Below are 25,153 nucleotides of genomic sequence, written 5' to 3'. Positions count from 1 at the left end.
CTGTCCTTTTCTATTGTAACGTCTAAACAGAACAAATTCAACTCCACTCAACCTAAAGCAACAACACAGTTTAAGGCGTGAATGCGTATGATAATATGCTACACTGTATGCTCCATAGTGGCACTTCCCCAAACCCCCACAAAACATGACAGAGATTCATGGAACTGCAGGTAAATTAACATCAAGTGTATTCAAACAGTTCAATGATATAAACTATTTTTCAACTTATTGTAAAGTAACAATGAACAATGTCATTTGTCACTCGTGTTTTTTGACTGGCCTTCATTGATCGTTAAGATTTTGACATGAATGCAAGTATTGTGTAACTATACTGTACGTATTATTGTGTTTTTACAAATTCCCTGCATCTTCATAAATCTTGTAATCTGCACATTAAAGAACATCTTAAATTCCAGGCACTCATTTTGATTGCATTAAGCACAACGGAAACATTTTTAAGGAGTTGCACAAATTGCAGCAGCCAAAAAGATATGTACACATATTCATAGTTCTTCCTTTCTGTACAGTACCAATTGATGAAATACATATATATATATATATATATATATATATATATATATATATATATATATATATATAGTTTAAAATAAATAAATAATAACAATATGGCTTGAAGTGCACAATGTAAATAAATATAATCTACAAGTAAGAGTGGTTAAGCTCACTGGAATGGCTTTGGAAATGTTCAACATAGACACTTGAATAATAACCGTTCTTCAAATGCAGAAGGACACATAATGGCAAACTATTACCTCTAATACTAATGTATCTCCCACTTTATTTTTGCCTTCGAGGATAAAAAACTAGCCTGTCGTATAACAGTTTCCCTGTGTAACACAGAAACAATAGGTTGGAAGTAAGTAACACATGACTTGAGTGCAGCGTTGTAGTGGTCGGCCCATAAACCGATGTCCGCAGCTGAATCAGGTGGCTGTAAACACGAATCAACTGCCCCTGCTTATCCCCGCCATTCCATCCACGTCACCCCATGCAGTTTCATTGCAGCAGTTCGCTCTTTTTTGTCGGGGTGGTGGTGGTCTCGGCTTCTCCAGATTCAGAGACGTTGATTGGGCTATCCCTGGAGAAGACTTCGGTCGACTCCCTCCACACGCAGTCGGCGATGGACTTAAAGGAATGGTTTCCGCACTTAGGCCGTACCTTCTGCGAGGCGTTGTTGACAATCTGTCGACTATTCGAGGTGGCAATCTTAATCTTGAGGGCAGCATCCACGCGGTCCACCACAGTGTATGTGCCAATGCTGCCGTCCTCAAAGCCGATGATGATGTTCAGTGCTCGCTGACAAAGGCAGAGGAAAGTGGGTGTCTTGTAGAGCGAGCATGTGCCGATGCTCTTTCCGTCTGCCAGGCGCATCACAATCAGATTGGACACGACGCCAGCCTCATCATCTTCATCACAGTTCCCGAAGCAGATGTACACCAGGTAACGGCCATCCCTTGACAATTTCTGCCGCCAAATGATACCGGCGGCATGGACGAGCCTTAGCTTCCCACTGTGGAGGTCCAAGACATTGATGTTTTCATCGCCCTTAGAGACAATTCCTAGCTTCCCATTGGGCGAGATCTGGAAGTCGTCCATGTTTTTGAGGAAGTTGTCTGGCAGCTGCACTCGCCTACAGACGGACTCATCTGCCACGCTCCAGATGAAAACCGTCTCCGTGGATGTGATGAACGCGGCACAGTCTGGGCAGTCAGGAATGAGTTTAAAGTTGACAATGCTAATGCCCTCGTCGCAGACAAACTTCTTGGACACGCTGCCTGACCACAGGCTAACGGCCAGGAGTTTGTTTTTGGAGACGCCGACAAGGAAGGTGTTTGCGGTGGTGATGAGGGCATTCTGCAGGGTGACCAGAATGTTGCACACTTTGTGCCCAGTGTTAAGCCTCCAGACCCTGGAGGCATTCTGCTCACAGAGGGACACTACAAACTGATCGTTGTGTGTGATCAGGAGCTGTGATATCTTCTGGCCGTTGATGCGGAAGATGTTTTCCCCAGTGCTAGTCTGCCATATGTACTGACTACACTTGTCATCTGACGTTACCATGATATCCCCAGAGGAGGTAAGGACACAGTTCTCCACCAAGCCCTCGTGTTTGAAGATGGTCTCAATAAAGCCAGTGCTGAAGTTCCACTTGTGGATAGACTCTGAACCGTCCATTGTGAAAAGATAGTCCTCTCGTCCAGACAACAGTAAGGTCTGGATCTTCTTGCCTGTTTTATCGATGTTGGACATGGCAGTGATGATGTCAATGTCCCACACAGACAGCACTCCACTACTGGCCACGGACAGGAGCAGATTGTGGTGGGTGGACTTGATGAGTTTCACAATAGCGCCTGAGATCTCAATCAGGCTGGCCATGCATTGTCCGCTGTCCCTCCTCCAGACAAAAATGGAGGAGGTGTTCTCCATGGACGCCACGATGCTTTGCCCATTCTTGGAGAGGACGGCAGCCACAAATCGCTCGGCGCGTTTGGCTTTAAACTTCTCCACCATCTTCCACACTTTGGTGTCCAGGACCTCAATACTCGTGGCTTTGCAAATGAGGATGGAGCGCTGGTCTTCGGATAACTCAATACCAACCACTTCGCTGTCATCACCTCGACAGTCGTAATCCTCCATCAGCTTTGGGTTGGTGATCTCTTTGGTGTTCCACACTGACAAACTGCCTTCATTATCAACCATCACCATTTGGTTAATGGTGTCCAGCACAAGGATGGACTTGACGAAGCCCCCAGAGAACTCAGACGTTACCGTGGCCAACTTATCCCCGTTTCCTAGATGGAAGATGGTCGCAGTGTTAAGGTACTGGCCACAGAATGCATACATTCCATCAGGAGAGCATTGCACACAGGTCACCTCGTACCAGCAGTGGAACTGGTAGAGAGGCCAACCGTAGAGGAGATCGATGACGTTGACGTCTTTACTGGCCTCAAGCCAAGCCAAGGCATGGTGACTGGACAAGGTAAAACCATTGATGAATGCCACTCCTCCGGCAATGCTACCATGCTTGGACCCCTTGATTTCAACCTCGGACAGCAAGCAGGACTTGTGGTTATCATAGATGAGCAGTGTGTTTTTGGTCGTGGCCACTACCAGATACTTCTCATCAGAAGTTAGCCTAATGCCCAGCACGACAGACCTGGCCGTGTCGATCTGTCTTAGGAGTTGTCTGCCCTCTACATCCCAGGTGCTGACGGATCCATCTTCTAGGGCTACTATGACGATGTTTGGTGCGAGTGTCGGCAGGATCTCCACAATCTGCATGTAGCTTGAGCAGAGAGGAAGTCTTTCTGGACTGTAGGTGACGTCCATGGAGGAGTGGAGAGGCACGATGGAGCAGTACTTTGGGCCGTCCTTGTCACACTCCAGGAGGAGGTGCCTGAGCTTGGGGAGGGAGATGACAACCGGCAGCAGCCTCTGCTGCAGTTCTGCCGACAACGACGCTGGGTTCTTCATCACCTTCATCTTGATGCTACGAAGAGTAGTGGCCAGAAACTTCAGCTCCTTTTCCTGGGAATAGCTGTAGGCGAGGTCAATGTCCGTCAGGGCCTTTTCAAACTGCCCAATCTTGATCATAGTATAGAGCCAGCTGAAGTTCATGATGACCCCGAACATGAGGTCATCGGTGCGGCCACTCCTCGTCAGGTGGTAGACCAGCTCCGTCATCTTCCTGTGGTTGACAAAGAAGATGTCCGGCTCCAGGAGGTTGCACTGGAACACCCACGGCTGCTCGGGAGTCTGCCTGTCATAGGAGTACTTGTCAGAGGACGTTTTTTCGTGGGACTGCTGCTGGTGGGGGTTTTTATGGTGCGATATGTTGAGGGAAGTGAAGTGGTTGTTGTCGTAGGTGAAGATCTTCTTCCTGCCTCCCGACCACGCGCCGAGAAAGTACTCGGCCAGGAGGCTGTGCATCTGGTGGACGTCCTCCTCGTTGCTGAGATACAACTTCTGGGCAATGAGGTGCAGGTGCCTGTTGGCCCAGACCATCAGGGTGATGTTATGGACCTGCCGCTCCACCAGATAACCCTCCAGCTCCTCTTTAAGCCTGGCCACCAAGTCGTAAGAGATCCTCAACGGGTTCTTAAGGTACGAGGCCACGATGACGTCACCGAGGACAATGTTGTCCAGGGACAGAATGTCCTCCAGCTCCACTTCCGTTAAGCCGGCCTTGGCCATGGTGACGTAGCCCAGCGCCCTGACCACAAATCTCTGGCCCAGTTTGTTTTCCACCGAGTAGAAGAGCTGCTCGATGCTCTCGTGCACCGTGGAGCAGAGGGACCTGTCGTCCACGTCCTTGTGGGACCTCCAGTGCACCACCTCTCTGTAGATGAGGTTGATGAACATGGGCAGCGTACATTTGGCCAGTGCCTCGTTGACGTAGATCTGCTGTCCAGAGGTGACCTTCCTCTTCACGCTCAACAGCTGTTGCTTGAGAGTCTGACTGCAGATCTTGCGGTCCCTCTGTATTAGTTCCACGTAGCGTCCCTCATCGTGGATGAGGTTTCTTAGTTTCTGGAGGATTCCGTGTTTGTTGGGCAGGGTTGACACCACAATGCGTACTGTCCGAGGCAGGTGGCCAGGGAGCCACCACAGCTTGCGGGCTTCGTCCGTCTCCGAGAGTTGCTCTAGGGAATCGAGGACGATGACAAGGGGCCTGTGGAAGGACGACTCCCCGAGCAGGTTGATCAGGAGCTCCCTCATCTCCTCGATCTTGGTAGGCAGAAAGTGGATTAGGCAGCGGTAGTTGATGGCAATCTGTTCGCAGATGCTCTGCAAGAGAGTGCGAAGGTCACTGGAGTGCTGGGTGGAGCCGATGAAACGGACAATGACCACTGGATCCGTCTCTGGGCCCATCTCTTTCTGGAGCCATGAGTAGGCCTGGAAAACAAAACACAGAGAGATGGTTTGGTTACAGTCAGTAGAACACAACACAACACAACATTTTCACATCCAGAGGGAAAAAACACTGAGGAGAGTTTAAAATGCTGTAGTCTACTTCAATCTAGACTACTTCAATCAAACAAGATGGCCAAAGTCAACTCTTAAGATATACCAATGACTAATTAACCCATTCTGACCCGAGATCAGATTCATACGAGGTTTCCAACTGGACACACACTGGTCTGATGAACCCATTCTGACCTGAGATCAGATTCTAAAAAATGTCAGTCGCTCTTCGATTTTTCAAAAATAGCAGACCTACAAGCTCGTAGCGCGCCACTCGGTGGCGCGCTATGAGCTTGTAGATCTGCTATTTTTCAATAGCTAAAGCATAACATGATGCTGACACCAAAATGGGTGCCCGGTCAGAATGGGTTAATACAACTTTGTAATGAGTAAAATAACATTCTCAATGGCATTCATATTTATATTTCATTGTATATATTAATATATTTTCGTATCATGTAAAATAATTCACGAACGAGTCTAAATTCATATTTCTTCTGGCGTCATTACATTTGTAATTTCATGAATTCATGATGGCCCCTGTTGAGAGTTTGGGAGGTGTTAAACGCTATTTGACATTTTTAGGGCAGCCTTGATGAATCTTGCTCAGAGAGAGAGAGAGAGAGAGTCAGAGATTGAGCAAGAGTGACAGATCATGTTAGAACACATATTATTTCATTATCTCTGCTAGGCTGAAAGCCGGGACTGGGGGTCTTGTTGCATTTGCTGCTGTATGTGCTTGTGGGTCTGTCGGTCTGTGTGGCTAATCTCGCATACTACTCTACCCAACAGCATTATTATTTCTTGTGCACAACTCAATCCCTGCAATCTTTATAGTCCACTTCACTCTTTGGCCTATATTTCAAATAATAATAATACAAAAATTAAATAAAATAAGACCAGTCATCCCCGTCGGGGCAACTACCACTCTGCAATTTCTCAAAATTGCCTACTTTGTATTTCCGACTGATCGGCTGCTTGCCACCCTTCGGCTGCCTGCAAACTACTTTATTATTTTTTATTGCAATGACAGATATGGGGGCCGCTGTCATTTACACTCCCACCCTCATTTGTGTTTCCTGTCCGCCCCTATACAAACATAAGTGACATAAGGCATAATTATAGCCTTCCCCCCCCCCCCCATCGCCCTGTGCCTTTTCATACAGTACATGTGCACCAACACCAAAACAATGTGCACACATGCACCAAACAGAGACAACGATGGAGGGAGGTATAAGATGGAATATAGGTATTCCTGGCGGAAATGTGTGCTATATATTATTTTCCGGGTGGAAGAAAAAAAAGGTTTCTCCGCCCCTCCAGACAGCCTTTGTTTACATCCTCCTGTGGGTCGACAGTAGGAAAAAACATTGAAAAACACTGGCGGTGCCGGAAAATAACTATTAATTAATACGTGGTCAATGTCAATGTGTTAAGTGTGTGTTGGGGTTTTAACTAATGAGAAGTACTGTATTAACAAGAGCTTGTGACGGAATAATAACTATTATTTTTAATTTTCTGTAACAAACAAACACTGACCCTTTCAACTTGCCATTGAAATAATGCTCTGCTTCAAAGGGAAACTGGAAGGCAAAACAGAATGATGAACATTTTCAAAATGATCAGTGTTTTTTAAGAGCCGTTGTGTATACAGTAGATTGTGTACACATTGGATGTGCTGTTGGCTCTGGCTGTTGTGCCGGAATGTGTTTATCGTTCGTGGGGCCATGAGATGGTCTCGGGGCTCAGGGGTTACACGCACAGACTCGGGGTCTGGCCATGATCTTATCCATAGAGCACCGAAGTCCTGACGTAACTCGCTCATCCCTTCGATTCCCCTGGTTCGCGGAAGTAATTTCTCTATGGAGGATAACATGGGGTGATCTTAATATCGTCTACTATAAGCGTTGTGGTCCAAAAATAAACAAGCTGTCTCGGCGTTATTGTCAGGGAGGTGTCTCTGTATCGTTTGCAACAGTCAGTCACTCATATATGATACAGTCTGCTTCTAGCGAAAATCTAACTAATTCAGCAGCAGTAACATTAGCGTTTTCTCTCAGTCAGTTGGTTCTTCATATCCATATGAGTGAAGCGGCCGGGGTGACATGTTTATTTTTCAAACACAGTTCTTATATGAAGCAATCTAAAAATCCTCCTATGGCGATTTCAATGCAACTAAAAAAATACATGAACCTGGGGACTGACGCCCTCTACTGAAAGTGACGTCAGACTTCGGTGCTCCATAGAGAGACATCTACTACTAACCCATTTACAAATCAAATATACTAGTACCCAGCAGTCATGAGTGGTTGCCAATATTCTCAGTCCACTTTAATAAAATATATGTTTTTGGCTCCTGAAAAGGTCAACAATCGCTACAAAGCTCTGAATCTGGGAAACTCACGAGGTCACGGAGAAATTAAGAAATGCATACCAACTTATAACAAAGAAACTTATAATGCATTTATGACCAGCACTTATAATACATTATAAATGTTGTTATAAGTTGTCATATTATATGCTCATAAACATTATATGAATGCATTATAAATGTGATTCTAATGCATTATCAACCAAACCATTAAGTTAAGTGTCAGCAAAAGCCCTATCCCCTATTCTCAATATCATACTATAATTCAGTCAATGTCTGAATGTCTGAATGTCAGAAACACCGCCGTATATCCTCATTTCCTGCACCAATCACTCCCACTTTTCACACAGGCATAGACCATATGAATATGGAGGTCTTAACGAAGCCCTTTTTTTTTTTTTGACACATTAATGATTAATAATGAATTTATTAGTGAATTAACCTCGCACCCTCACACACCTCCGCCCCTTAGCGACACCTGCATCACAGGCCACCGTTCTCACCGTTACCCCACTGGCATGCTTCCTCTAGCTACCGCCGCAACACAACAAAGAGTGCCCTATACAATTTGGCGCCGCTGACTGTGTGTATGTGTTGCATCCTTTGGCCATCTTCTCCTATTAAACTACACCGTTTGCACACATCTCACCATGCACAACAGCAACAGCTATCCTGTCCACACATCAACCACTACTTTGCATTCATATTCATGTCATATTTACAGTACTACGGCCTTCACAGTGACCGGGATATTGTGTGTGTGTGTGTGTGTGTGTGTGTGTGTGTGTGTGTGTGTGTGTGTGTGTGTGTGCGCGCGTGTGAGAGGGACGATAAACAGTCAGCAACACGTTCAATTTCTACTTCTACTAAAGAAAGAGGCAGCGATGGAGCCATAAGTCCATATCCATAAATTCGGGGACATAAATTGCGCAAAATACTGTTAAACATGACGGCAGCAGCCTGCTGCATCCTCCTAGCTGTTGTGTGCTAAGCTAAATTATCATACGGAACCACAACAGTCAACACGGCTTTGACCAGGGTTGCCACATTGACTGAGAGGGAAACAAGCAACCAGGTCTATGAAAATGTTAACAGGCCAGATCAAGTCAGAAAATCCTAAAAAGTCAGAAAATAAATCTAGAATAAGAAACAATATTGCTGACTGTCAAACATCATTGTCTAATGTTGTTTTAGAGCAGTGGTTCTCAAACATTTTCATGTCATGGACCACTAATATTCTATATATATATATATATATATATATTATATATATTATATATACTATATATATTTACTATATATATATATATATATATATATATATATATATATATATATACACCGGTGTATATATACAGTATATACACACACGTTCAGGGTTATCGCTTGGACACCCAACAACATATCCATGCATCCATCTCTATTAGCCTACTTTTGTGCCCAACCCAACTTCCCAAGACCATATGTAAACAATTCCCCACACTGAACATAATTTGCTGTTCATATATTCAGAACGGGTAAGGACTAGTATCTCTAATTAACCACTAAAACCCTCAAGACTTCTCTAGTCTGTACTACACCAAATCTCTTTGCTAAGTATATCCAATCTACAAGCTCACGTGTCGCAACACGTTGTGAGCTTGTGGATCTGCTCATTTGTTTTAGCTAATGTTCTCCCCAGAATAATAGCTGCTGGGGTTCGAGTGCTTAACAGCTGATGAGGATGGCAGCCATCATGAATAGCCTAACTGTGCACTAAACCAATTACACATGTTTGTGCATGGAGCGCTAACAGTTGTCACACAGCAGCTCTCCCCTTCTGTTGGTCTTCCCTGAGGCTAGAGTCATCATAATGATATTACATTATTATATTATGCATAGTAGAGTGAATAATGCTATAAGATTTATATTGGAAAGCACTTACTAAAGTGAGCTATTTTTGTTTATTACAATTTACAATTTAGGCATTTAGCAGACGCTCTTAATCCAGAGCGATTTACAGTAAGCATAGGAACAACACATGGTAATAGAAAAACGAGAGATGTTCCGTGATCCAGGCCCTCAAAGATAAAAGGAGGAATAGCCTTCATTGGCCTTGAATGGCCTTCACTGGCCAAGAGACGAGAACAGCACTGCATTGTTTTTTATCTACAAAGCCTTACTTAAAGAAATGCCTACATATCCTAGCAGCCTATTACATCCCAAAACTGGCCAACATACCCGCTCCCAAAACTACCGTATTTTAGAAATTGGGTAAAACAGCCTTTCATTACTATATGCACCTCACAACATATCAACATAGTTTACGTGTTACTGCAGTCAGCGCTGCCAGTAACACGTAAATGATGCTGTGTTGCTGATGATGACGATGTTGAAACAAGCTCTTTATGTCGGCGCTTTATATCCTAGCACTTTTTCTGAATGTAGCCTTTTTTATTTATCTTTTACTCTGTACCTGCACTAGATGCTCTGCCCAGACCTCTGTTTATGCTATGGTGTCTCATATCCGTTGTTGTCCTGTATTGTTTGTATGTTTTAAACCACTTCTGACCTGAGATCAGATTCATACGAGGTTTCCGCCGGACACACACTGGTCTGATGAACCCATTCTGACCTGAGATAAGATTCTAAAAATGTCAGTCGCTTTCAAAAATAGCAGACCTACAAGCTCGTATCGCGCCACTCGGTGGCGCGATATGAGCTTGTAGATCTGCTATTTTTAAATAGCTAAAGCATGACATGATGCTGACACCAAAATGGGTGCCCGGTCAGAATGGGTTAAACCACTTCTCTTGCTGTAAACCTAATTGCCCTTCTGGGACACTAATAAAGACCTTGAACCTTTGAACCTTGAACCTTGTGGAACTGTCTACAATCAATCTTAAAACTGAATAACTTGATCTCACTTGAACGTTTTAAAATACTTAAAGATCCATCTGAGATCTAGCTGTACTTGTTCAGTCTGAATTGTTTCTTATCCTGTAATGTATTTGTGTTTATATTGTATGTCATGTGTACTGTAATCAGGGCGTTATTGGAAAAGAGAGCCTGCTCTCCACTGACTTCCCTGAATATATAAAGGTTAAATAAAGAAAGGATTTAAAGGTGTCAAATGTACGTTTTTTTTTTAAAGATTTGTTTTTGGCTTTTCTGCCTTTATTGATAGTATCAAGTGAAGATAGACAGGAAAGAGGGAGAGAGAGAGAAGGGGAGAGACACGCAGCAAAAGTCGTCATGAACTTCATACTCAACGCGCCGTCAGGCCAAAGCCTATAGCATGCGCCTGGACCACCTGGCCAGCGGGCGCCAATAATACAACATTAACCCATTCTGACCTGAGATCAGATTCATAGGAGGTTTCCGCCGAACACACACTGGTCTGATGAACCCATTCTGACCTGAGATCAGATTCTAAAAATGTCAGTCGCTCTTCGATTTTTCAAAAATAGCAGACCTACAAGCTCGTATCGCGCCACTCGGTGGCGCGATATGAGCTTGTAGATCTGCTATTTTTAAATAGCTAAAGCATGACATGATGCTGACACCAAAATGGGTGCCCGTTCAGAATGGGTTAATACACATAATTACCTGTGTATTAACTGATTGGCACCCACGTGCATTTGGCACCTTTTAATTGCCTTTGTGCTATATAATGAGTTTGTTCTTCATTATCACCCTGATGAAGACCAGTTATGGTCGAAACATGTTGGCTGTTTGGCCTTTTTAATTAACTAATTTAGACAAAATTCCCAGACACCTTCCTGCGTCCGAAACGGTCGAGAAATGACAGAGTTACCGTGTTGCAGCTTTCTGTGCTCGGACAGACAGACAGACAGACGGACGGACGGACGGACGGACGGACGGGACACACAGCTGTGTAAATGGAGCGGGGGCACCGCTCAAATAGCACGATCTACATTAACCCATTCTGACCGGGCACCCATTTTGGTGTCAGCATCATGTTATGCTTTAGCTATTTAAAAATAGCAGATCTACAAGCTCGTATCGCGCCACTCGGTGGCGCGATATGAGCTTGTAGGTCTGCTATTTTTGAAAAATCGAAGAGCGACTGACATTTTTAGAATCTGATCTCAGGTCAGAATGGGTTCATCAGGACCAGTGTGTGTCCGGCGTAAACCTCGTATGAATCTGATCTCAGGTCAGAATGGGTTAAAAAACAACCCTCACCTGTTTGGCCACCTCGGCCAGCAGCAGCGTCTTCCCAGTGCAGGGTCCTCCGAACACCACCAGGGGGCTCATGCGGGGGCTCCCCTTGGCGGACGGCAGCAGCAGGTAGTCGCGGACGTGGTCCAGCGTGTCGCTGGCGTAGGCGTAGGACGCGGCGAAGGTCTTGCACAGCGACAGGTGCTGCACCACCTCGTCGTACAGCGGGTCCGTCTCCGTGTCGAAGTTCTGCTGCACGGTGGCCTGGATGATGTCCACCATGTCCTCGTAGAACTGCTTGCACAGGCCCTCCACGTAGTGGCTCTCCACCTCCTGCGTGGGACCGGAGGGCGTTAGCGGGAATATACATGCACTGTACTGTACTGTACTGTACTGTACTGTACGTGGGTGGTTCTCAAAGGCCCCTTTTCCACCGGTTGGTTCCCAGTGGGAACCGGTTCAGTTCTTTTTTGGTTTTTAGTCCATGAGCCAGAGCTCCAAAATTGAAACGTGAATTATGAATTGAGTGGGCAAAACCATACCTATATTAGATTGTTATCACCATTAACCCATTCTGAACGGGCACCCATTTTGGTGTCAGCATCATGTTATGCTTTAGCTATTGAAAAATAGCAGATCTACAAGCTCATATCGCGCCACCGAGTGGCGCGATACAAGCTTGTAGGTCTGCTATTTTTTGAAAAATCGAAGAGCGACTGACATTTCTAGAATCTGATCTCAGGTCAGAATGGGTTAATCAGACCAGTGTGTGTCCAGTGGAAAACCTCGTATGAATCTGATCTCAGGTCAGAATGGGTTAAACTCTCCCAATTGAGTACTTACACGAAGACAATGATTTATTGTATTACAAATTTTACATTTTTAAATATGCAAATGAGGAATTATGTAGGAAAATATGCAAAATAATCAAAAACATGAAAAAGCTACTACTGTGGAAGGGTTATCATGTATTAATTTACTTGTATTGATCCTATAAACAATTTAATATAGGGTATAGTTTGCCCACCAATTTTGGAGCTCTGGCTCATGGACTAAAAACCAAAAAGAACTGAACCGGTTCCCATTGGGAACCAACCGGTGGAAAAGAACTGAACCGGTTCCCACTGGGAACCAACCGGTGGAAAAGGGGTCATAGTGGTTCTCAAAGTAGTTCTCCGTCCCTTACCTGGGAGTAGCCCAGCTTCATGTCGCAGTGTGTGACCGAGGAGTAGACGCGCAGGTTGGACGCCGCCACCACGGTGGGGATGAACTCGTCGCGCACCTTCAGGAGGCGCTCGTAGGCCTCCTGGTTGCGCAGGATCGCAACATCGCTGACCACGATGTCCATGTAGCGGGCCATCTCGGGGAGCTTGGCGAAGCGGTCGAAGTTGGAGATCTTACGGATGTAGCACACGCACTTCTTGAGGAAGGCAGGGGTCTGTTTGCCCAGGGCGAAGTCGAGTTCGTCCTCCAGGGCTGAAAACACAAAATTAAAACTTTCACGCAAAAACCACCTTGTCGTGGGGTCAGGAGACCTGACACACACACACGCACACACAATTTCTTTTATAATAATCTTATGGCTTCGCGGCCAAATACATATCATTTTGGGGTTAAGCAGCTTGATGGGGTGGTGATGATGCACTGCTTCCAAAGCCATCTCTCACATATACTGTAGAGTGTAGATTAAACTGTGTCTATACTGTACGACTTTAGCCCGTAATTAGATAGATTAGATCCTCTTGAGACTTGTTAAAGCACAAACACGTTTGATAAAATCACATATGCCGGCATTGCCGGGATTTCATCAAAGTTCAAGACTCGGTTAGATTCTTGTTCATATTGACTATATATGTGAGAGTGCATGGGACCCGAATGGAAACAGGACCGCAAGGCCTTCCTTCGGAAATCCTTTTGGACCAAAATGCCTGACTGTACCTTGTGCTGTTTGCATTTTTCTTTTGTCTAATAAAATAATCAATCAATCAAGTTATCCACATGAACCCTGGCGTCCCTATTCTGGGTCATAGATTGGATATTTAGGGTGGGTGGGGGGGGGGGGGGCAGGGACGGATTAACCCCCATGAGGGCCCCTGGGCCGGTCATGTTTGCAGGGCCCCCATAGCGCGCGCAACATTTTTATGTTTTTCCATGTTTTCATTACGTTTTTGACCTAAATTTAACTAAATCAATGGCCAATGAAGGGCCCCAGGAGCCCTTTTCAGGGCGTCAAACCTAGTGCTGCGCGGTCCAATTTCCCAGAAGGGCCCCTGAGAGCCAAGGGCCCCTGGGCCACGGCCCCAATGGCCCAATGGCTAATTTGTCCCTGGGGGTGGGGGGGGGGGTGGGATTAGGTATAGCCAGGGGGACCCCCATTGTCTTACAGTGTTCTTTGAAGAAAAATAACAATTACAATTAATTTAAATGTTCTAAATATCCTTAGAATTGTTGCATAATTCATAAGCAGGCTTGTGTTTCTTTTTAGATAATTTGTTTTTGAATGTCTGTGCCTTGGGTCTTAATCATGCCTGCTCGCGCCCCAGGCAGCCCCCTTTAACCCATTCTGACCGGGCACCCATTTTGGTGTCAGCATCATGTCATGCTTTAGCTATTGAAAAATAGCAGATCTACAAGCTCATATCGCGCCACCGAGTGGCGCGATACGAGCTTGTAGGTCTGCTATTTTTGAAAAATCGAAGAGCGACTGACATTTCTAGAATCTGATCTCAGGTCAGAATGGGTTAATCAGACCAGTGTGTGTCCTAGTGGAAACCTCGCATGAATCTGATCTCAGATCAGAATGGGTTAAGCATCAAAACGTTTGGGGAAAAAATTAAGAAAAATAAAGAATTATAATTAACACTTTGAAGTACTTTTCAACACATTTTTCACGACTCAAATGGACAACTTTGAGGAAAGCTAATTAGCATTAGCAGTTCTTTATAACCCTGGTGTGGCTCATTAAACTGCTTCCATCTGTCAATAGCTCTACTGCTTAATGATGAGTGTGATATTAACCCATTCTGAACGGGCACCCATTTTGGTGTTAGCATCATGTTATGCTTTAGCTATTTAAAAATAGCAGATCTACAAGCTCATATCGCGCCACCGAGTGGCGCGATATGAGCTTGTAGATCTGCTATTTTTTTTGAAAAATCTAAGAACGACTGACATTTTTTTAGAATCTGATCTCAGGTCAGAATGGGTTCATCAGACCAGTGTGTGTCCGGCGGAAACCTCGTATGAATCTGATCTCAGGTCAGAATGGGTTAATCATGCCTGCTCGCGCCCCAGGCAGCCCTCTTTAAGATATCAAAACGTTTGGGGGAAAAATTAAGAAAAATAAAGAATTAGAATTAACACTTTGAAGTACTTTTCAACACATTCTTCACGACTCAAATGGACAACTTTGAGGAAAGCTAATTAGCATTTTTCTAGTGTTCTTTATAACCCTGGTGTGGCTCATTAAACTGCTTCCATCTGTCAATAGCTCTACTGCTTAATGATGAGTGTGATATTAAAGAGAACGAGTGATGATGATGAATAGAGGGGGAAAACAGGCGTTCAAATGAAGCTATATAATTGCATAATTAATGTAATTGTGATACCATTCGTCCATGTGCACATGTACTGCAGTATTTCTGAATAATCCGAATGATAAATAGGCGTGTAAATGATTCATGTAGCAATACATCGTGTGAAATCACAGTGGAATAATTGAAGATATTGAAAAGTCAAGCATTGTCCACCCAATAGAACAAAGCATGATTAGTGTGTCTATATGACAAAGCTACCACTGTTATTATAGTTAACCAAAGCGAAAATAAAATGACTACAACTGGAATTGGAAAAGCATTTTAGCTGACTGAAAACGAGGCTTTATGAAAAATAAATAACAAAACTGTAAAAATGACATTGGCTTTAATCTGTCAAACGTCTTTAAAAAATAGCAGATCTACAAGCTCATAATGTACCACGCATGGTGAGCTTGTAGATCTGCTATTTTTTGCTATTTTCTGACCTTGCTGAATCTCACCACAACTAATCGATTACAATTAACACATCTAATACTAACACAAAACCAAATCAAAACTCTGATGTAGGCTAAGCCTAACTGAGCTAGTGAACACATTGTTTTTTTAAATGAACACAAACTGAACAGAAATTGCAAAAACTTAATAAAACTTTGTGAAATACAAGAGGAACATGGTGGACGGAGGCAAGCAGCAGCAAAGGAATGAAGTGAGAGGTGGTGTGTAGCTGGGCCATAGCCTGAGAGGTGGTGTGTAGCTGGGCCAAAGGGCCGAATCATACTCCTATTTTAGAGCAGAATAAAAGTCGGTTCGGCGCTGTAGAGCCTACAATTTGACGTCATTTGAGGTTCGGGGTGGCGGGTACCGTCCTAAAGTCGGCTCTTCGGTGCTACTGAAAATTTCTGACGAGCCGAAATCATTTCGGCACTACAGCGCCGAAACAGCGATAAAATAGGAGTATGAATCGGCCAATAGCCTTGAATGCAGTGAGAGGTGGTGTGTGTGTAGCTAAGGCCATAGCCTTTGGAACAAACCAGAGCAGAGGAACTTCTTGGCCTGAGGGCTCTGCATGGTGCCTTTCTCCTGGAGCTGCAGCACGGCCGTACGCAGAATCCTCTTGATCTCCTCCGACACGTTCCTCCAGGCCTTGTCGCTCTTGGTCTTGGCTGCACTGCTTGACTCCATCTGTGGAGTACAGTACAGACGACGGCACAGCCTGGCTTTTATAACGGCACTGTGTCACCACCAGCTAGACTGTACACGATGATAATGCTGTACAAATGGAACTGTACTGTACTGGAGTGAATTGTTGTTGTTTTTCTCAAATATATAATATTGTATGTTATGTTATTACATTAAAATCGTCTCTGTTGGGTGCAAACGTCATCTAACACTAACTTTTCAGGATTTAAATTCAAAAATAGAAAAGTACAAGCTCGAAACGTGCCGCATAATGCTATTGTGTGACGCTGTATTATGAGTATGGACCGCTGAGCCACGGCCCAGGCCATATGGTAGATTTGACTCTGAAAAGCCCCTCCCTTCCGTTCGCCCCCCAAAACCGGGAGGCATAATCTGTCTTTCGTTCTTACCTCACGCTGCTCACGCTAAAGTCTCTCTAGAAGCGTTAATATTCCAGACGGAACATTGTCCTTTTGGTCAAAACCATGGAGAGTTCCCTAGATTAGGAGTTGTGAGCCATTCTTTTGGAGGAAGTGAACGGCAGTAAGCATGCACGAAACCACAAGGAGTACACTGCAGAAGGAGAGGCCAACCAATTTTTTTTTTTTTTTTAAATCTAAAGACGTGTATACATGTCCAAGGCATAGAAATAATTAAGTACAGTACCCATTCTGACCGGGCACCCATTTTGGTGTTAGCATCGTGTTATGCTTTAGCTATTGAAAAATAGCAGATCTACAAGCTCATATCGCGCCACCGAGTGGCGCGATATGAGCTTGTAGGTCTGCTATTTTTGAAAAATCGAAGAACGACTGACATAGAAACATAGCTTTTTCAGAAAACTGTCAGGATGTAGAAGACGTTTATAGAATCTGATCTCAGGTCAGAATGGGTTAAGTTAAATGTACTTAGTTACTTTACACCACTGGTTGAAGGGGCTATAGCTGTGTGGAGACTTCGCTGACAGCTATAATGACACGCTGCCCATGCAGCTCAAGTGGAACTGCAGCACAGCGGGACTGCCATGTAGCTTTCACAGGACAAAGCAGGGGGCTGCATGCTTTTTATCTGCTCCATAAACCCTGACAGGAAAAGAAAGTGAAGAAGCTCCAGACATACACAGCACTTAGATACCAACAAAAGTACTGTGCAGACAGACCAAGTGTGACATTTACTAGATAGTTTACAAGTGCATTAACCCATTCTGACCGTGCACCCATTTTGGTGTCAGCATCATGTCATGCTTTAGCTATTTAAAAATAGCAGATCTACAAGCTCGTATCGCGCCACCGAGTGGCGCGATACGAGCTTGTAGGTCTGCTATTTTTTGAAAAATCGAAGAACGACTGACATTTTTTAGAATCTGATCTCAGGTCAGAATGGGTTCGTCAGACCAGTGTGTGTCCGGCGGAAACCTCGTTATGAATCTGATCTCAGGTCAGAATGGGTTAAACATGTTCTTGGCGTGAAGACAGCATTGTAGGTGGAATACTGTAGCTGTCGCTGACGGGATAAAGCTCCACACAAACTACAGGCAAAGCATGTTTTGGTTTGCCTTGTGTATGTAGCCTATGTGTACAGCCTATATGTACATGTATGTGTTTGTACCAGGGGGGCAGTCAGCCAGATATTTCGTGAAGCCTCAAGGTCATTACACACTGGCGAATTAGCGACGCGATATATTCGTGCGAATAATTCGCATTAAAAAAAAACCAATTGAAGTCCATGCAAGCTTCCACATCAGTGGCGAATGTGCGAATGTGCGAAAATGCGACCGTTTTCGCTTTTATTTGTTCGCTCTGGTGTCGTATTTTGCAGAGATTCGCAGGCGAACTGCAACATGCAATATTTCGCATTTTCAGATCGCTTATTCGCATCGCGTCGCTAATTCGCCAGTGTGTAATGACCTTCATTTGAAATCGGTAGTTCATATAATGGCCTGTTGTGGCGCTGGACTGGACCCAAAAAGCCCCATAGCTCCATAGAGGCCCATGTATTTGGGCCCAACTTCACCTAGACTGTATTACCTTAATAAACATGGTCATGAATACTTTCTGCTTCCAGTCACTAGTTTAAAGTCTCATTTCTAATGTCATAATATTCTTTTTGGAAAATTATGGTCCCATTAATTAAAATAATGACCATAAAGTCGCGTATGTTCTGAGGGGCGTGGCTACCGTTACCGTCTATGATCGGGATTCCCCTCCCACTCAAGAGTCTTCTCCTCCCACTCGAGTCAAAATAAAAACCAACGGAGAAGAAGGGGGGAAGTCCCGCCTCGTTGTCTGGGCCAGCCAATGGCCAGCTGGGCCAAAACGGATCTTGAAAGATGGCGACTTACAGTGCATTAGAATGCAAGGGATTTCAGGCTTAATTTTACGTTCATGTTAGACCCGGGGAACGCTTTGTCCATATTTTTTACAGTCTATGGTTTGTACAGATCAGATCCAGAACACAACCCAATGAGTACACTTGGCCAAGTTGGCCTATATTTAATAAATAATAATACTATATTCTTTCCCCATACTTTAGGGTATTTGTTTTTGTCACTGTATATTTGCACAAAATGTGAAAGTTGTCCTCTGCATACTGTACCCGTACCCTAGCCTGGAATCCAGCCTGCTTCGCTACGTTGGGTCTTTTTCTCACTTTGTGCCGTGCTGCGACTGCGAGCTTATTGTACATTTGCTATTTTTGAACTTTTCATTTAAAGGTATATTCAGTGATTTCACTTAATTCAAATATCACTTATTTTTTTTGTTTTGTTGTGATAATCCTCCCTACTATTAGAGTGTGCTGACCATATAAGGAGTTCCTCCCTGTCCCCAGTTAACCCCTGGGGGTCAAAAAACCTTAGGTTTCGTTTTTGACTCTCTATCCTGATTGGACGAAAGGCTGGGTCCCACAGCCAAAAACGAAACCTAAGGTTTTTTGAGTGAAATCACTGAATATACCTTTAAGTAGAATCTTATAAGCCCTGACCTGGTTGTTGGAGTTCTGGTAGTTCTTGAGCATCTGTTCTTTGGGTTTGAGATAGTATGCGGGCGGCACAGAGTTAATTTAGTAGAATCTTATATTAAAGCCCTGACCTGGTTGTTGGAGTTCTGGTAGTTCTTGAGCATCTGTTCTTTGGGTTTGAGATAGTATGCGGGCGGCACAGAGTTCATTTAGTAGAATCTTTATAAGCCCCTGACCTGGTTGTTGGAGTTCTGGTAGTTCTTGAGCATCTGTTCTTTGGGTTTCAGATAGTACGCCGGCGGCACCGAGTTCTCGTCCCGGCAGTACCACTCCTCCAGGACGTGCGTGTCCAGGCCCGCCTCCACCGCCGCGTCCAGGATCATCTCGAACTCCGCCGACTCCACCTCCCCCGGCACGCGGATGCTGCCGTACTTCTCTCCCACCAGACCCTAAAGGGTGGGAGAGGGGGGTTAGGGGGGTTAGGGGAGGGGGGCACACAAGAGAAAGGGCAGAAAATAAGTCTATTCACCTTATCCTTAGAAGAAACGTGATAGGTAGGGCTACACCTATTGATTATTAAGGGACCAAGCCCGAAGGGCGTATTGTCTTTGCCCGGATTCTTCTGCCAAAATTCAGTATTTAAGTCCGAGGTCATTTTGTAGTGCTACGTTACGTCCGGGTCCAAGTGGCACCAGCTCCCGATCCCATTGTAAATAGAATATCTAGACGCGTGAATCTTTTTAAATTGACATTATTTTTCAGAAAGGAAGCCATAGAGGGTTAAAATGGGTCTTAATGCTTCCAACTCGAGTAGAATTATTAATGTTTTGTACAAGTGTCCATGACAACAAAAATATATGATGTGGAGACAATAAAGACTATTATTATCATTATTATTGAAGGTGGCAACAGTCCATTTGATCGGTAAAATATTTCTGGGGTATATTTAGAATGTGTGCAGGCTTGAGTATGTTGAATCTAGTTTGCATTATGAGGATTTATTTGACACAATAAAATAAAATGGCGATAGTATTCCATGTGGGGCAGACGGCCTGTCACTATCAGATTTTGGAGAGCAGCGCAGCTTTGTTGTTGCGAGGAAAGCGGTAAAATGAGACTTTCGTGGTTGTTTTCGTCTCAGATTTAGTCCGACGGAGCGTCACAGTATAACTCCATGGGGACACAAAAGTAGGACCCGGAAGTATCTCAGGAGGGGGCGCTCACGTCACAGCTAAAATACTGAATGACAAACTGTGAAGACGTGAAGCAACCATCCGTGTATGTGTGTGTGTGTCTGTGGCTATTTTCAAATGGCTGATCATATAACGCAGGGGTGGGCGCAACTATGACGATGGAGAGGGCCACTATATTTCCACACTCACTCCAGAGGGCCACACGACACTGTAACTAAAAAAATACATCGCATAGTTGTCCTTCCTGGACTACAATTCCCATAATGCTTTGGTCCAATGATCCTCCTTGTGGATAGAGGGATGGCTGTCTTACTGAGACAACATGTAGTCCAGGAAGTAAGTGAGCTCAGTGTCCATGACATCATGGAGCCCATGGACACTTTGAAATACTGAAATATCTAAAAGCACACATTGCCCACATAAGAACCCCAGCAAAGTGTTTCTTGTCCCATGGCCCTTTTTAAGCCTAATTTAAAATTTGATATGCAAGCCGACCTACAAGCTCACTCACACCATTCCGTCGAACCGGCACATAACGCGCTTAGTCATCAGCATCACCATCTCTGCAATCACTATCAAAGCTGATCAAAGCCCCGATAACCGTCTGTAATCTCCTCCAATGATCTTCGTCAGCACAGTGAGCGCATGCACACTCATCCCGTCGGCCTGGTAATTATAGGCACGGCGCACAATTGGACCGGAAGCCTTTTCATCCGTCCATTATCTCCCCGCTATACATATTGTGTATAACCCATTCTGTCCGGGCACCCATTTTGGTGTCGGCATCATGTTATGCTTTAGCTATTGAAAAATAGCAGATCTACAAGCTCATATCGCGCCACCGAGTGGCGCGATACGAGCTTGTAGGTCTGCTATTTTTTTGAAAAATCGAAGAACGACTGACATTTTTTTAGAATCTGATCTCAGGTCAGAATGGGTTCATCAGACCAGTGTGTGTCCAATGGAAAACTCGTATGAATCTGATCTCAGGTCAGAATGGGATAATATGGCCTCGCGGGCGGAAAAACCTCGCTTCCTTCCCCCCCCCCCCCCCCCCCCCGCCGCTCCGGCACACATCTGTGCCTGCGAGTGACGGCCAATTCATCAGCGCCGCAACTCATCAGGGCCAATTACCAGCGCGCTTCCGCGATGTGCACAATCAGGCACGTTTGTGTGTGTGTGTGTGTGTGCGTGTGTGTGTGTGTGCGTGCGAAGGGAGAGAAATGAGGGCAGAGCATCGCTTGGAAAATGTGCCGACGAAAGAAGGCCAGCTGATCCGTTCGTCACACATAGTAACTCTTCCACACACACACACACACACACACACACACACACACACACACACACACACACACACACACACTTTTGCAGCTTTCCCTTGACGAGGGGGAGGGGACAATCACATGCCAGATGACTGTAAGACCCCGCCAAGCGAGGAACACCGTGCTGCTGCCTCGCCCAGGGCGACGACACTTCATGATCCACGTTGGACCCCTTGTTCGCCTGCGTTGCTCACAGCAGGGGGGGGGGGGGGGGGGGGGGGTCACGGCAAGAAGGAAACCAAAAAAAAAACACCCAGCAGCATCCAATCAGAAATCACATGAGAGCATGTGGCTGAGTCCCTGGGGGCGAGCTGACCGTCTCTAATCTATTGGCTTCTCGGTTGGACTCGGCAGCGCAGATGGAAAACGAGTTGAAAGGGGAATAATCAGAAGGGAAAGTGTTGGTGTGTTGGCATCTCAATCAGTAGAGAGAGAGAGATTTGGCAGTAGAGAGCCCAGATTTGGCACAAACAAGGGACTAAATTATTTTCGCTCCTATGCCACCAAAATGTGGAACGCCCTACCAACAGTCATTAGGACATGCAAATCCCTTGACTCCTTCAAAACCGCTCTCAAAGGGCACCTACGGATGGCTGCAATTCGCAACTGGCCTCTGTAAAAAAAATCTGAATCCTCCCTGCACCGAGAGAGAGTGCACGCAATACTAACTGTGGAAAAAGTCTCAGTGAGGGGATTCACATTTCTACGGCTGTTGGTAGTGTGTTCCACATTGTAGTGGCATAGGAGCAACATTTATTTAACCCCATTGTTTGAGCCGAATCTGGGTTGAAGGTGGTTTGTTGAACTCCCTCTGGTGTTGTTATCGTGGACTTTGTTGACATTAAGGAAGTATTTTGGTAAGATGGGCATCTTAGTGATGTAGCGAATCTTGCAAAAAAACTCTGTTGTGTGTGCACACACGTAGAGATGCAAGCAGGCGCATGCACGGATTGCACGCATGCACGCGCACACACACACACACACACACACACACAGACACGCACACACGCACGCACACACGCACGCACGCACACACACACACACACACACACACACACACACACAGACACACACACAACCAGTCAGCTCTCCTGTGTTACGGATAACCTCCTGTCACTTCCATCACATACTCTCCATCCATACACTCATACACTGCAAATTCCAGTTTCAGCCACACACACGCACGCACGCACGGACGCACACACACACACACACACACACACACACACACACACACACACAAACGTTGCCCTCCCGCCGCACTTTTCATCGCTGGAAGGGATTTTATACTCTGCGTAAGTGCACTTTGTCTGATGACTCAGGGTGCGAGAGACGGGGAAAGGTGATTGAGATATTGGACCCCGGCTATGAATCAACAAATCAATCACTCGCCCAGTCAGTCAATCTATGCAACACACACACAAAGCAGTTTAAGGTGGTTGCGTAAGCGCTGGCACTGCGAAAGGAGGCTGAAGTGAGCCCCAAATCTGTGGTCCTGAAGGGAAAAAAAGTATCAACGTTTTACTTTCAGCTAAAGAAAGTGGCAGTCAAACTCTGTCCAGTCTACAATGTGATGGTTAGCCACTATTTTCATGATATGATCCGCAGTACGAGCCTGTAGATCTGATATTTTTTCACTATACTTGAAATGTTTTGACATTTTGTTTATATTTGTTTGGATATTGTTCACCTATTATGACATGCCAACTTATGACATGCCAGCGTTAAAGTGGTTAATGTTTTTCAGTAGCCATTTCAAACCAGAACCCCATGAATAATACATTGCAGATAACGGAGCAGTGATGTGTTTGGTTGGGAGTTGTGACACTTCCTCATACTCTACTGCAGGGGTAGGCAACCTTAGGCACGGGTGCCAACATTGGCACAGCAGAGGGTGGTCACTGGCACACTGGCACAAGTGTGAGAGAGATGATTTTTCTTTTAAATTTAAATGTATATAAAAAGGTTTAAAGTTAAATTAAGTCCACTCACATCTGTATACAAATTACATCCTGCACATAATTATATATTCATTTAAACTCACATTCATTGAACTCTGACTGGGGAGACAGTGGTACAGATACAAATTTAGTCTAAAAATCATACATGCTGATGTGAAAGAAAAAAAATTAAAGAAGGAGAAAATGTAAGGTTGCTATGTGTGTATGAACAATCAAAATGGGATGGAAATATATAATTTGAATGTGGTGTCATAATTAAACGTAATGTCGATATGGCACGCTGACTATCAAGAAAATAAAGACACGGCACTTCATGTCAAAAAGGTTGCAGACCCCTGCTCTACTGTGTGGAGAACTGCATTTCCTTTCCTGGTATGAGTATTGAAGCACTGAGAAAACCTTTGCGCCTTTTCTTCCTCCTTTTTTTCAAACTTGACTACAGGAGCGGTGGTCTCAAAAACAAACAAAACTTGACAGAAAAAGACTCGCTCACCGTAAACAGAATGATGAAAACTCCTTCACTGCACTGATGACGGTCTTGGGACCGAAACGTTTGCTTTTTAATTGCACTTTGAGCACAGAGCCCTTGAGCATGATAAAATAAAGTCTCGGTCTGAGGGGTTTTCCTTCATTTTTTATACAGTGAGCGAGTCTTTTCCTGGTATGAGTATTAAAATAAAATGAAACATAACATACACTACAGGGTGATAACAAGGCAATATCTTGGTTAACCCCTTTAGGACTGAGACCAGATTCTACAAATGTCTTCTAAATCATGACAGTTTTCTGAAAAACCTGTTTCTATGTCAGTGACCCCCAGAATTATTATGTAATTGGCCGCCGACCCCCATCTGAAAATATGTTGTTCCAGGGACCCCCCCCTCCCCCCCCAGAAGCAAAGATATGAGTTAAAAACGTTACTGTGAAAGAATATATATTCAAAGATTCGTGACACGCGCTATGTGCTTGTAGATCTGCTATTTTTCAACAGCTCAAGTATAACATAATGCTTAAAACACCAAAAGGGGTTTCCGTCATGAATGGGTTCAAATACATTATGGAATATTGATGTCTAGTTGAATATGGTCACATCACGCCTCATGACACACTCCATATATAGCTGTCTCCATATGTCGATCTGACATCGAAGCTCTGTTGTTTCAGGCCTGAATATGGTCATTCATTTCATCTGTTGACAAGGTTTGCTCATAGGGGGCGCTGTGGGCAAAAAGTATGTTGGCAATATAGTTCCAGGAAGTGAGGTACCAGGAAAAGCTATAAAAGTACAGTTAGTGGGTTCCATTTTAGGTAGTAAAAAGAGTGTTTTGGTGGTGGTTTGTCAAAGAGACTATTTTAAGGACAATAGCCAAATACTAAACCATAATCAGAACCACTCAGTAGTTTGACCGAAGAACTTTGTGAAGGGGAAGAAAATAACTTTGTGAAGGGGAAGAAAGGAAGTTTGGTCGAACATTTTTGGTCG

At 44.6% G+C, this 25,153-nt stretch overlaps 1 protein-coding gene across 4 annotated transcripts in view; it reads right to left on the bottom strand.

Annotated features, from left to right (window-relative positions):
- Positions 1-803: 803 nt before the first annotated feature.
- The window catches only part of nwd2 (NACHT and WD repeat domain containing 2), a gene marked incomplete at its 5' end in the record, with an annotated part of 75,742 nt that continues 51,392 nt past the window's right edge, over positions 804-25,153 (bottom strand). Inside the window, 5 exons of one of the 4 annotated variants that reach the window (XM_083788371.1) lie at positions 804-4,917; positions 11,546-11,854; positions 12,708-12,997; positions 16,089-16,239; positions 19,440-19,643. In XM_083788371.1, the coding sequence (XP_083644497.1) occupies positions 1,018-4,917; positions 11,546-11,854; positions 12,708-12,997; positions 16,089-16,239; positions 19,440-19,643 (4,854 nt within the window). In that variant the 3' untranslated portion in view covers positions 804-1,017. Of the gene's footprint in view, positions 4,918-11,545; positions 11,855-12,707; positions 12,998-16,088; positions 16,240-19,218; positions 19,285-19,423; positions 19,644-25,153 lie in introns of those variants that run through there. The other 3 variants (XM_083788370.1, XM_083788373.1, XM_083788372.1) reach the window with 3 other exon arrangements.

The sequence above is a fragment of the Protomyctophum parallelum genome, assembly GCF_964188405.1.
Source record: "Protomyctophum parallelum genome assembly, chromosome: 18".
Taxonomy (NCBI): domain Eukaryota; kingdom Metazoa; phylum Chordata; class Actinopteri; order Myctophiformes; family Myctophidae; genus Protomyctophum; species Protomyctophum parallelum.
The sequence above is the reverse complement of the archived record's forward strand: the minus strand, read 5'-3'. Positions and strand labels throughout refer to the sequence as shown.